The sequence below is a fragment of the Oncorhynchus mykiss genome, chromosome 2 (genome assembly GCF_057628025.1).
Source record: "Oncorhynchus mykiss isolate SJ-2025 chromosome 2, ASM5762802v1, whole genome shotgun sequence".
Lineage (NCBI taxonomy): Eukaryota > Metazoa > Chordata > Actinopteri > Salmoniformes > Salmonidae > Oncorhynchus > Oncorhynchus mykiss.
In genome coordinates, this window is record NC_143023.1 from 105048612 (window position 1) to 105062870 (window position 14259).

Below are 14259 nucleotides of genomic sequence, written 5' to 3' on the forward strand. Positions count from 1 at the left end.
GGTGATAATGGTGATGCTGGTGATGATGATGGTGATGATGGTGTTGGTGATGGTGGTGATGATGATAATGTTGATGATGGTGGTGATGATGATAATGTTGATGATGGTGGTGATGATGGTGGTGATGATGGTGATGATGATGGTGTTGATTGTGATGATGATGATGGTGGTGATGGTGATGGTAATGATGATGATTTTGGTGATGATGATGATGGTAATGATGATGATTTTGGTGATGAGGATGATGGTAATGATGATGATTTTAGTGATGATGAGAGTGATGATTATGAAGATTGTGATGTGTATTCTTCCTCAGCTGGTCCTCCTGGAGTGTGTGTCGATGATGATGGGAACGAGAGGAAGGTGAGTGTGTGTTGACTTGCTGATGTGTTGATGTGACAACCATCATTTAACTACTGAACTACTGAATTAAATTAACTGCCCAGTGTTTCCATATTTGTATGAAGTATGATCTATAATTACTTTCAATATGAGTAAAATAGTTTTTCTTCCAAAAAAATTTAATTAAGCATGGTGAAAAGCAGCATTTCTGTGTTCAAATCAAATTGTATTGGTCGCATACACATGTTGGAATGGTGTGTGTGCGTAGCGTACCTCAAATATATTATTTGAATAAGAGAATACGAACTTTTAAAAGTGCGAATTTCATTGGACAATTACTTTAACTATTGTTTTCCTTGACCAGTCTGAATATTCAGCACTAACTTTGTGTGTAGCCTGGTGAGTCGTGGCTGCTTCCTGACAGATGTCATTCGGTGCTGTGCCACCCAAGCGGAGCCGTGACTGTTCAGAGCCACAAGGTGAACTGTGATCGTCTGGAGCCGCCAGCCTAATATATTATAGTATATTACATTATATTATGGCATATTACATTATACCATATTATAATATATTTTAGTATATTCAAGCATGTTATGTTACATTATAGTATATGAAAGTCTATTGTATTTCATTATATTACATTATAGTATAATAAAGTATATTATATTATAGTATTAAAGTACTGTATATTATAGTATATTACAGTATAGTTTATTAAAGTATATTATTTTCTATTATATTTTAGTATATTACATTATAGTATATTAAAGTCTATTGTATTTTATTATATTACGTTATGGTATATTAAAATACTGTATATTATAGTATATTACATTATAGTATATTAAAGTACCCTATTTTATGTTATATTATAGTACAGTATATTATAGTATATTAAGAGTATATTATGTTATATTCAATTATCCAGGTGAACTGTGATCGACTGGAGCCCCCAGCCTGCAGTAACCACATGAGTCCTCTCAGAGTTCAGGATAACTGTGGCTGCCACTGGGACTGCCCTTGTTAGTACACACGCACACTCACACAGACACAAACACACACTCACACACATTATAGCACACTCACACACACATTAAGCACACCCATATTAGATGCACTTACCCACACGCATCTGTAACACAACCCCTCCCTCCCTTCCTCCCTCCCTCCCTCCAGGTGTCTGTATGGGTAGCTCCACCAACCACGTGGTGAGGTTTGATGGCGTGGCTCTAAGGCTGGAAGGGGAGGGGCTATGTTCCTACACCCTGCTGACGGTTGCCGGGGACACGGGAGGTTCAGAGGTCACGCTGCACAGCGGAACCTGCCCAGGGTCATCCAATCAGAACGAAGTCTGCATGAAGGTCATGGAATTTACGCATGGGCAAAGTACTGTACTGCTGAAAGACGACATGACGGTAGGACCTAGGGGGGTGAACTGACTGTGTGAACTATGACTGGGGGTATACTCTGAGTATGTGTACTGACTGTGTGTACTATGAGTGTGTGTACTCTGAGTATGTGTACTATGAGAATGTGCACTGAGTGTGTGTACTAAGAGTGTGTGTACTATGAGTATGTGTTCTGAGTGTGTGCACTATGAGTATGTGTACTGAGTGTGTGTACTATGAGTATGTGTACTAAGAGTGTGTGTACTGAGTGTGTGTACTAAGAGTGTGTGTACTATGAGTATGTGTTCTGAGTGTGTGCACTATGAGTATGTGTTCTGAGTGTGTGTACTATGAGTATGTGTACTAAGAGTGTGTGTACTGAGTGTGTGTACTAAGAGTGTGTGTACTATGAGTATGTGTTCTGAGTGTGTGTACTATGAGTATGTGTTCTGAGTATGTGTACTATGAGTATGTGTACTGAGTGTGTGTACTATGAGTATGTGTTCAGAGTGTGTGAACTATGAGTATGTGTACTGAGTGTGTGTACTATGAGTATGTGTACTAAGAGTGTGTGTACTATGAGTATGTGTACTGAGTGTGTGTACTAAGAGTGTGTGTACTATGAGTATGTGTACTGAGTGTGTGTACTATGAGTATGTGTACTGAGTGTGTGTACTATGAGTGTGTGTGTACTATGAGTATGTGTACTATGAGAGTGTTTGCTATGAGAGTGTGTACTATGAGAGTGTTTACTATTAGTATGTGTATAATGAGTGTGTGTGCTATGAGAATGTGTACTTTGAGTGTGTGTACTATGTGTGTGTGTACTATGAGAGTGTGTACTCTGAGTGTGTGTATAATGAGTGTGTGTGTACTATTACTGTGTGTGTACTATGAGTGTGTGTACTTTGCGTGTGTGTGTAATATTACTGTGTGTATACTATGAGTGTGTGTACTCTGAGTGTGTGCACTATAAGTGTGTATACTATGAGTGTGTGTACTATGTGTGTGTGTAATATTATTGTGTGTGTACTCTGAGTGTGTGTACTCTGAGTGTGTGTACTCTGAGTGTGTGTACTCTGACTGTGTTTACTCTGAGTGTGTGCACTATAAGTGTGTATACTATGAGTGTGTGTACTATGTGCGTGTGTACTGTGTGTGTGTGTGTGTGTGTGTGTGTGTGTGTCTAGGTGACAGTAGATGGAGCCCCTGTCTCCCTCCCATTCCGCTCCAGTCTGGTGGAGGTGATGCGTTATGGAGGAGTGATGTTTCAGCTGAGATCCGTGGAACATGGCTACATCCTGGCATTTACCCCTCAGAAAAACGAGTTCACCATCACACTCACCTCCTCCACTATCAACCACACCTCTGGAGTCTGTGGTACACACTCACAGATAAACACATAGTAAACACGCACACACACACACACATTAATGAAGTCATTTGTGTGTGTGTGTGTGTGTGTGTGTGTGTGTGTGTGTGTGTGTGTGTGTGTGTGTGTGTGTGTGTGTGTGTGTGTGTGTGTGTATGAATTAATTAATGAATGAACAAATTTATGACATTTTTTTTCGTGTCAATTCGCCAATTGGCATCCCGTCCCTTATGGGATTAATTGACACATAAACATACAATTCACTATGGTAATTAAATAATATTATTCTCTGTGTGTGTCAGGGTGGTGTGGCGAGGAGAGGGTTAATTATCTCTCTCTGAGGAATGGCAGTTCGACTTCTGACTCAGCTCTTCTCGTCTCCGATTGGATGGTATCGAGCGGCGACGGTGTGTGTGTCCCGCGGCATGCCCCAGTGTGTGTGTACGGAGCGTCGAGGGCGTGTGAGGTGCTGCGCTCCGAGGTGTTCTCCTCCTGTCACACACATGTTCCCATCATGCCTTTCATTTTGCGCTGCCAAAAGGAAGCATGTCAGGAGACAGACGTCTGTGATGTAATTTCCTCCTATACACATCTCTGCCGACAGAGAGGACTCTGTGTCCACTGGAGAAGCACAAACCTTTGCCGTAAGTCTGTGTCCTGTTATGTTCTGACAACACCTGTTATACACCTAAATATGTGTGTTTTGTTCTGAAGAGACCTACTTTGATTCCTGTCTCGGATCAGTGTTCTCTCTGTTTTATAATACAGTAAAATCTTTTTTTTGACGTTGTAGCACCTTTGGTGTGAGAAATGCACTTTACAAATAATACCTTTGTTACTACTATTATTATTACTATTTGATATTAGTATCATTAATTATTATTAATATTGTATATGATTATTGTTGATGATCATGAAGATTATGATTAGTATGATTAAATATGATCATTATGATTAATATGATTATTATTGTGTGTAGCCATGCAGTGCCCCAGCTCCATGGAGTATGATGCATGTCGGACCGGGTGTGTGGAGGACTGCAGCAGCATTGGCCTGTCGCCTGGCAACTCAGGGGTTCTTAGTGGTAATGGGAGTGTGTGTATCACCAAGCCAACAGAAGGGTGTTTTTGTCCAGGGAACACGGTGCCGCTGGGGGGAGAGTGTGTATCACCTGACGCCTGCAACCAGTGTGTCGACCAGCACGGACACACACACCCGGTGAGACAACACACAACCACACTCACACACACATAGCTAAAGGTGTTTACCAGGATACTGTTCAAGCAGATAAAATCAACGGGCCAGTTTGGCGGCGCCCTCAAGCCTACACATTTCTCATCCCTCTGACTCTCTGCTTCTCTCAACGTGCCAGTTTTTAAAATGTCACCTTTATTTAACCCGGTAGGCCAGTAGAGAACAAGTTCTCATTTACAACTGCGACCTGGCCAAGATAAAGCAAAGCAGTGTGACACAAACTACAACACAGAGTTACAGATGGAATAAACAAACGTACAGTCAATAACACAATAGAAAAAGTCTATATACAGTGTGTGCAAATGGTGTAAGGAGGTATGGCAATAAATAGGCCATAGTAGCAAAGTAATTACAATTTAGCAAATTATCACTGGTGTGATAAATGTGCAGATAATGATGTGCAAGTAGAAATACTGGTGTGCAAAAGAGCAAAAAAGTAAATATAAACAATATGGGGTGGGCTAGGTAGTTGGATGGGCTGTTTACCAATGGGCTGTTTACAGATGCAGCGATCATTAAGCTGCTCAGATAGCTGATGCTTAAAGGTAGTGAGGGAGGTAAGAGTCTCCAGCTTCAGCGATTTTTGCAATTCGTTCCAGTCATTGGCAGCAGAGAACTGGAAGGAAAGGCGGCCAAAGTAAGAATTGGCTTTGGGGGTGACAAGTGAGATATACCTGCTGGAGCACGTGCTATGGGTGGGTGCTGCTATGGTGAACAGTGAGCTGAGATAAGGCGGGGCTTGACCTAGCAGAGACTTGTAGATGACCTGGAGCCAGTGGGTTTGGCGACAAGCATGAAGCGAGGGCCAGCCAACAAGAGCATTCAGGTCGCAGTGGTGGGTAGTATATGGGGCTTTGGTGACTAAACGGATGGCACTGTGATATCCTGCATCCAATTTGTTGAGTAGAGTGTTGGAGGCTAATTTGTAAATGACATCGCCAAAGTCGAGGATCGGTAGGATGGTCAGTTTTACGAGGGTATGTTTGGCAGCATGAGAGAAGTATGCTTTGTTGTGAAATATAAAGGCTATTCTAGATTTAATTTTGGATTGGAGATGCTTAATGTGAGTCTGGAAGGAGAGTTTACAGTCTAACCAGACACCTAGGTATTTGTAGTTGTACACATATAAGTCAGAACCGTCCAGAGTAGTGATGCTGGATGGACTGGCAGGTGCGGGCAGCGATCGTTTGAAGAGCATGCATTTAGTTTTACTTGCATTTACGAGCAGTTGGATGCCACGGAAGGAGAGTTGTATGGCATTGAAATGAGTCTGGAGGTTAGTTAACACAATGTCCAAACAGTGTTTTTGTTAAACACTTGCAGGCGCCTGAGGATGAAAAGGCGGAACTGCAGATAGACCCTGTCTCCATTATCAAGGGAGTTGAGGGAGAGGAGATGTATTTAAGAGCAGTTGTAGGCCACAGATGGAGAGTTGTATGGCATTGAAGCTCATCTGGAGGTTAGTTAACACAGGAGGAGTAGGATAGGGGTATGGCTAAAGGCTATAAGAACTTATTGTCTAGTGCGTTGGGGACAGAATAAAAGGAGCAGATTTCTGGGTGAGGTAGGATAGATTCAAGGCATAATGTACAGATAGGGGTATGGTAGGGCACGGGTACAGTGGATGTAAACCTAGGCATTGAGTGACAATAAGAGAGGTTGCATTTCTGGACAAACTAGTTATGCTGGGTGAGGTCACCGCATGTGTGAGAGGTGGGGCAAAAGTCGTATCTGAGGCATGTTGAGTGGGACTCCGCAGTAAACTAAAACAATTATAACTATCCTAAACAACAGTATACAAGGCATACTGACATTAGAGAGAGACATAAAGCGAGGCATTGTTACGGCAGATTTCCTCCTCTTCATCTGAAGAGGAGGTGTAGCAGGGATCGGACCAAAACTGTCACGGTCGTCCTCCTCTTCTTCTGAAGAGGAGAGGCGAAAAGGATCAGAGGACCAATATGCGGCGTGTTAAGTGTCCATGGTAAATCTTTAATAAAGAAAGACTGAACACTATACAAACGAGTAACAAAAACAATAAACCAAATTCGACCGTGAAGCTACAAAATGAGACCTGTGCTGAAACAAGCCATCAACATAGACAATCACCCACAAACAAACAGTGCAACCCAGGCTACCTAAGTATGATTCTCAATCAGAGACAACTAATGACACCTGCCTCTGATTGAGAACCATACTAGGCCGAAACATAGAAATGCCCCAAAACATAGAAAAACAAACATAGACTGCCCACCCAACTCACACCCTGACCATACTAAATAAATACAAAACAAAGGAAATAAAAGTCAGAACGTGACAAAAACGCAGGGTGGTAAGTGTCCATGACGATTTTAATAAGAAAAGCCTGAACACTATGAAATACAAAACAAATAAACAATAACGTGAAATAAACCAAACCGAAACAGTCCCGTGTGGCACAAACACTGACACAGGAAACAAACACCCACAAACCAATAGTGAAACCCAGGCTACCTAAATATGGTTCTCAATCAGGGACAACGATAAACAGCTGCCTCTGATTGAGAACCATATCAGGCCAAACACAGAAATAGAAAAACATAGAAACACAAAACATAGACTGCCCACCCCAACTCACGCGCTGACCATACTAAAAAAAGACAAAACAAAGAAAATAAAGGTCAGAACGTGACAGTCATGAAGCAATCACAGGTGTTGATTAGCTAAGACAACAACGGGTAAGACAACAACAGCTAATCAGCTAAGACAACAACAGGTAAAATGGCAATGAATGGGCAGCAAGGGTCAGTTAACTACACACAGGGTCTGAGTTTGAGGCTGGGGCCGACAGATAAACAAAATAAACTAAATGGAGTACAGTGATTAATGCACAGTCCAGCAGGCATCAGCTATGTAGCCAAGTGATCATAGGTTCCAGTGAACAGCAGTAGATGAAACAGGGAGGCTGCTAGGTAGTCATTACCACGCTAGCAAGCAGGAGACACGGTGTACAAAAAAAGTTAGCAGGCCAGGGCAAGTAAAAGCATCTTCATTGACGCCTGGCAAAGGCCGGTTTAGGGTGCATGGAATTACGTCAGAAGACCAGTCGTGATGGAACGGCAGTTGACAAAAGGGCTATGTAGCTGGAGTAATTTTGTTTGCTAGCCGGGAGATGCGCCTGGCTCGAGGCTAACTGTTGCTAGCTTCAGGACAAGGGCATTAGCCACTATAGCCACTCGGTAGCAGCAAGCTAGCAGCGATGATCCAATGCAAAAGTCCAGAGCTTACGGCAAGAATCCAGTGGTAGTGGATTCTAGTCGTGTTAGTGAAGAGTCCGCGAAGCATCAGCTGTGTAGCCGAGTGATCATAGGGTCCACTGAGTAGGCCGGGAGATGGGCCTTGCTCAAGGCTAGCTTTGGGGCTGGGCCACTTGGTAGCAGCTAACTAGCTGCAATGATCAGGAGTAATGGTCCAGGGCTTACGGCAGGAATCAGGTGTTGTAGTGGAGTCCGGTATGCTCAGGGTTGATTACACGTTGTGCAGACTGGCAGACAAGTTTTATCCATTATCCATTATCAATAAAAGCAGCTGGTGTCTGTGCTAAAGGTAAAGGCTGCCTAACCCTAAACCTACACATTTCTCATCCCTCTGTCTCTGATTTTCTGCTCCTGTTCTTTCAAACACACAAAAAATGAATTTATAGTACATTTGTGTGTATGTTTTTGGTTTTACTATTGTAGGACCAGAGTTCTCACAAGGATAGTAAAACAAGGACAATTTAGACAGGTAGGACATTTCGCAGGTCGAGCACGAAAAGCATGAAAACTCATTGTACCCTTCACCAGCTGATATCGATGTGAAGTTGGATTCAGTGCTCTCGTCTGCATTAAAACCAAACATCCATTCAGGTTGGATGTGACAGCAGAGATTAGATACTCAATGTCGACCACGCCCACAGACTTTGAGAAGCTCCAATGCCACATGCATCAAGCACACCCATCTTGTTGGTGGTTGTGAGATAAGAGACAATCAGAAATTGACTGCCATAGCCAAAAGTAAACATTGGCTGTTAATTGGCTGTTAATTACATAAAGCTCCACCATAAAGCTCCGCCTTATCTCAGTTCACTGGTCACGATGGCAACACCCACCCGTAGCACGTGCTCCAGCAGGTGTATCTCACTGATCATCCCTAAAGCCAACACCTCATTTGGCCGCCTTTCATTCCAGTTCTCTGCTGCCTGTGACTGGAACGAATTTCAAAAATCGCTGAAGTTGGAGACTTTTATCTACCTCACCAACTTCAAACATCTGCTATCTGAGCAGCTAACTGATCGCTGCAGCTGTACATAGTCTATCGGTAAATAGCCCACCCAATTTTACCTACCTCATCCCCATACTGTTTGTATTTATTTACTTTTTTGCTCTTTTGCACACCAATATCTCTACCTGTACATGACCATCTGATCATTTATCACTCCAGTGTTCATCTGAAAAATGTTAATTATTCGCCTACCTCCTCATGCCTTTTGCACACAATGTATATAGACTCTCTTTTTTTTCCTTTTTTTTCTACTGTGTTATTGACTTGTTAATTGTTTACTTCATGTGTAACTCTGTGTTGTCCGTTCACACTGCTATGCTTTATCTTGGCCAGGTCGCAGTTGCAAATGAGAACATGTTCTCAACTAGCCTACCTGGTTGAATAAAGGTGAAATAATAAAAAATAAAAAAACATAGTTGTTTTCCCATGTTTGGGGTCATAAGGATTTTCAGATGTCAAAATGGGGTCATGTGGAAAAACCTTTTGGGAACCCCTGTGTTAGGGGTTTGCGTTAGGGGTTAGTGTTAGGGGTTAGTGTTAAGGGTTAGGAAAAATAGGATTTTGAATGGGAATAAATTGGTCCCCACAAGGATAGTAAAACGTGTCTGTTTTTGTGTAGTATCTACAGAGCTGGGTGCCAGAGGAGAACACGTGTCTGATTTGTATGTGTCTGGATCGTCAACGTATCAACTGCACTGCTCGCCCCTGCTTTGATCATAAAGGTAAAACACACAAACATACTGACCCTGCATTGATCATAACGGCAACACACACATACATACCGACCCTGCATTGATCATAACGGCAACACACACATACATACCGACCCTGCATTGATCATAACGGTAACACACACATACATACAGACCCTGTATTGATCATAACGGTAACACACACATACATACCGACCCTACATTGATCATAACGGTAACACACACATACATACAGACCCTGTATTGATCATAACGGTAACACACACATACATACCGACCCTACATTGATCATAACGGTAACACACACATACATACCGACCCTGCATTGATCATAACGGCAACACACACAAACATACCGACCCTGCATTGATCATAACGGCAACACACACATACATACCGACCCTGCATTGATCATAACACACACATACAGTGTTGCGGAAAAGTATTTGCCCCTTTGTAATTTTCTCTGTTTTTGCATATTTTTGATGCTGAATGTTATCCGATTTTCAACCAAAACCTAATATTAAAAAAAGGGAACATGAGTGAACAATTGAAACAAAAATGTCATACCTTTTTTTTAATGAAAAAAATTAAAGATGTATGTAACATCAAATTAAATTTTATTAGTCACATGCGAATACAACCGTTGTAGGTAGACCTTACAGTGAAATGCTTACTTACAAGCCCCTAACCAACAATGTAGTTTAAAAAACAGAAATAAGAATAAGAAATAAAAGTAACAAGTAGTTAAAGAGCAGCAGTAAAATAACAAAAGCGAGACTATATACAGGGGGTACTGGTACAGCGTCAATGTGCGGGGGCACTGGTTAGTCAAGGTAATTGAGGTAATATGTACATGTAGGTGGAGATATTAAAGTGACTATGCAGAGATAATAACAGAGAGTAGCAGCGGTGTAAATGGGGGGCGGGGGCAATGCAAATAGTCTAGGTAGCCATTTGATTAGATGTTCAGGAGTCTTATGGCTTGTGGTAGAAGCTGTATAGAAGCCTCTTGGACCTAGACTTGGCGCTCCGGTACCGCTTGCAGTGCAGTAACAGAGAGAACAGTCTATGACTAGGGTGGCTGGAGTCTATGACAATTTTTAGGGCCTTCCTCTGGCACCACCTGGTATAGAGGTCCTGGATGGCAGGACGCTTGGCGCCAGTGATGTACTGGGCCGTACCCACTACCCTCTGTAATGATCCAAAGCCCCTGTGTGAAAAAGTAATTGCACCCTTACACTCAATATACTGGTTGTGCCACCTTTAGCTGATTGGGATTAGGTCCGAACTTTGACTTGGCCATTCCAAAACGTTTAAATGTGTTGCTTTTTAACCATTTTCATTTCAACTTGTTTGTGTGTTTTGAATCATTGTCTTGCTGAATAACCCAGCTACACTTCAGCTTCAGCTCACAGACAGATGGCCTGACATTCTTCTGTAGAATTATTTGATACAGAGCAGAATTCATAGTTCTTTCTGTTAAGGCAAGATGTCCAGGTCCTGAGGTAGCAAAGCGTCCCCAAACCATCACACTACCACCACCATGCTTGATTGTTGGTATGAAGTTCTTACTGTGGAATGCAGTGTTTGGTTGTCTCCAGACATAAGTTGACTCAGGTTTGCCAAAAAGCACCTGAAAGGACCTGGATGATCATCAAGACTCTTGGAAGAATGTTCTATGGACAGATGAGTTAAAAGAATGTTCAAGACAGATGAGTTATAACTATAACTTCTCTGTATCAAATAATTCTCCAGGAGAATGTCAGGCCATCCGTTTGTGAGCTGAAGCTGAAGTGCAGCTGCTTCTGTGCAATAAGACAATGATCCAAATCACACAAACAAGTCTACATGAAAATGGTTAAAAAGCAACACATTTTTAGTTTTGGAATGGCCTAGACAAAGTCCAAACCTAATCCCAATTGAGATGTTGTAGCAGGACCTGAAATGAGCAGTTCATGCTTGAAAAGCCGCAAATGTTTCTGAGTTACAGCAGTTCTGCATGGAAGAGTGGGCCAAAATTCCTCCACAGCGACATGAGAGATTGATCAACAACTACAGGAAGTGTTTGGTTGGAGTCATTGCAGCTAAAGTTGGACTGATCAACAGCTACAGGAAGTGTTTGGTTGGAGTCATTGCAGCTAAAGGTAGACTGATCAACAGCTAATGGAAGTGTTTGGTTGGAGTCATTGCAGCTAAAGGTGGACTGATCAACAGCTACATGAAGTGTTTGGTCGGAGTCATAGCAGTGAAAGCACATCCAGTTATTGAGTGTAAGGGGCAAATACCTTTTCACACAGAGGGATTGGGTGTTAATACATTTTTTTAAAGTATATATATTTTTTTGTTATTGCAAATTCAGGTTCTCTTTATCTAATATTAGGTTTTGGTTGAAGATCCGATAACATTCAGTATCAAAAATATGCGAAAATAGAGAAAATCAGAAAGGTGGCAAATACTTAATGTACGTCCATTTTATCCATACATCCCAATGTATATACATTCAGATACACACACACACAAACACACACACACACATAGACATACGGGATACACTCATAAACACACATACTCAGTGGAGAATGTGTGTGTGCGTGTGTGTGCGTGTGCGTGTGTGTGTGTGTGTGTGTGTGTATGTGTATGGGTTTGTAGCTCCAGCATGTGGACCCTGTGAGGTTCTGAGGGAGAAGAGGGAGTCCAAGTGTTGTCCGGAATACGAGTGTGGTATGTACCATATTACTAGAATTTTTTACTAATATATATGGTATATTAGAATACTACCCTACTAGAATACTATAGTAATATATACTGTATATTAAATCAAATCGAATGTATTGGTCACGTACAGATGTTATTGCGGGTGTAGCAAAATGCTTCATACAGTATTATAATACTACACTACTAGGCTACTATACCAATATATACTTTCTTTACAATACTGCACTACTAGAATACTATACTAATATACAGTGCCTTGCGAAAGTATTCGGCACACTTGAACTTTGCGACCTTTTGCCACATTTCAGGCTTCAAACATAAAGATATAAAACTGTATTTTTTTGTGAAGAATCAACAACAAGTGGGACACAATCATGAAGTGGAACGACATTTATTGGATATTTCAAACTTTTTTAACAAATCAAAAACTGAAAAATTGGGCGTGCAAAATTATTCAGCCCCCTTAAGTTAATACTTTGTAGCGCCACCTTTTGCTACGATTACAGCTGTAAGTCGCTTGGGGTATGTCTCTATCAGTTTTGCACATCGAGAGACTGACATTTTTTCCCATTCCTCCTTGCAAAACAGCTCGAGCTCAGTGAGGTTGGATGGAGAGCATTTGTGAACAGCAGTTTTCAGTTCTTTCCACAGATTCTCGATTGGATTCAGGTCTGGACTTTGACTTGGCCATTCTAACACCTGGATATGTTTATTTTTGAACCATTCCATTGTAGGTTTTGCTTTATGTTTTGGATCATTGTCTTGTTGGAAGACAAATCTCCGTCCCAGTCTCAGGTCTTTTGCAGACATTCTTCCAGAATGGTCCTGTATTTGGCTCCATCCATCTTCCCATCAATTTTAACCATCTTCCCTGTCCCTGCTGAAGAAAAGCAGGCCCAAACCATGATGCTGCCACCACCATGTTTGACAGTGGGGATGGTGTGTTCAGGGTGATGAGCTGTGTTGCTTTTACGCCAAACATAACGTTTTGCATCGTTGCCAAAAAGTTCAATTTGCACCTTCTTCCACATGTTTGGTGTGTCTCCCAGGTGGCTTGTGGCAAACTTTAAACGACACTTTTTATGGATATCTTTAAGAAATGGCTTTCTTCTTGCAACTCTTCCATAAAGGCCAGATTTGTGCAATATACGACTGATTGTTGTCCTATGGACAGAGTCTCCCAACTCAGCTGTTCATCCAGAGTGATCATGGGCCTCTTGGCTGCATCTCTGATCAGTCTTCTCCTTGTATGAGCTGAAAGTTTAGAGGGACGGCCAGGTCTTGGTAGATTTGCAGTGGTCTGATACTCCTTCCATTTCAATATTATCACTTGCACAGTGCTCCTTGGGAGGTTTAAAGCTTGGGAAATCTTTTTGTATCCAAATCCGGCTTTAAACTTCTTCACAACAGTATCTCGGACCTGCCTGGTGTGTTCCTTGTTCTTCATGATGCTCTCTGCGCTTTTAACGGACCTCTGAGACTATCACAGTGCAGGTGCATTGATACGGACACTTGATTTCACACAGGTGGATTGTATTTATCATCATTAGTCATTTAGGTCAACATTGGATCATTCAGAGATCCTCACTGAACTTCTGGAGAGAGTTTGCTGCACTGAAAGTAAAGGGGCTGAATAATTTTGCACGCCCAATTTTTCAGTTTTTGATTTGTTAAAAAAGTTTGAAATATCCAATAAATGTCGTTCCACTTCATGATTGTGTCCCACTTGTTGTTGATTCTTCACAAAAAAATAAAGTTTTATATCTTTATGTTTGAAGCCTGAAATGTGGCAAAAGGTCGCAAAGTTCAAGGGGGCCGAATACTTTCGCAAGGCACTGTATACTGTATATTATAACACTACACTACTAAATTACTATACCTACAATATATTATAATATTACACCACACCAGATTACTATACCATGCTGTATACAATACAATACAACAATACATTAACACAGTCCAACTGTTGTCCGGAGTACCAGTGTGGTAACTACAGGGCTTTAGCAGCATGACAGTGAATCCAGCTTAATGTTTCTGGATCCTGGTTGGTAGGAGAGGGAGAAGTTGAACCAGGTGAAGAGCAGGGCCCAACTAGCTTGCCTAGAATTTAGACGCTTGGCGGTGCAGAGATATTCCAGGTTCTTGTGGTCGGCCCACACAATGAACA

At 41.7% G+C, this 14259-nt stretch overlaps 1 protein-coding gene across 2 annotated transcripts in view; it reads left to right on the forward strand.

Moving 5' to 3' along the window:
- The window catches only part of vwf (von Willebrand factor), a 190155-nt gene that overhangs the window by 132464 nt on the left and 43432 nt on the right, over nucleotides 1-14259 (forward strand). For both annotated transcript variants that reach the window (XM_036973629.2, XM_090217524.1), the window contains exons 34-42: nucleotides 317-363; nucleotides 738-821; nucleotides 1271-1364; nucleotides 1519-1757; nucleotides 2921-3110; nucleotides 3405-3746; nucleotides 4082-4320; nucleotides 9278-9380; nucleotides 12024-12095. In XM_036973629.2, the coding sequence (XP_036829524.2) occupies nucleotides 317-363; nucleotides 738-821; nucleotides 1271-1364; nucleotides 1519-1757; nucleotides 2921-3110; nucleotides 3405-3746; nucleotides 4082-4320; nucleotides 9278-9380; nucleotides 12024-12095 (1410 nt within the window). The remainder of the gene's footprint in view (nucleotides 1-316; nucleotides 364-737; nucleotides 822-1270; nucleotides 1365-1518; nucleotides 1758-2920; nucleotides 3111-3404; nucleotides 3747-4081; nucleotides 4321-9277; nucleotides 9381-12023; nucleotides 12096-14259) is intronic.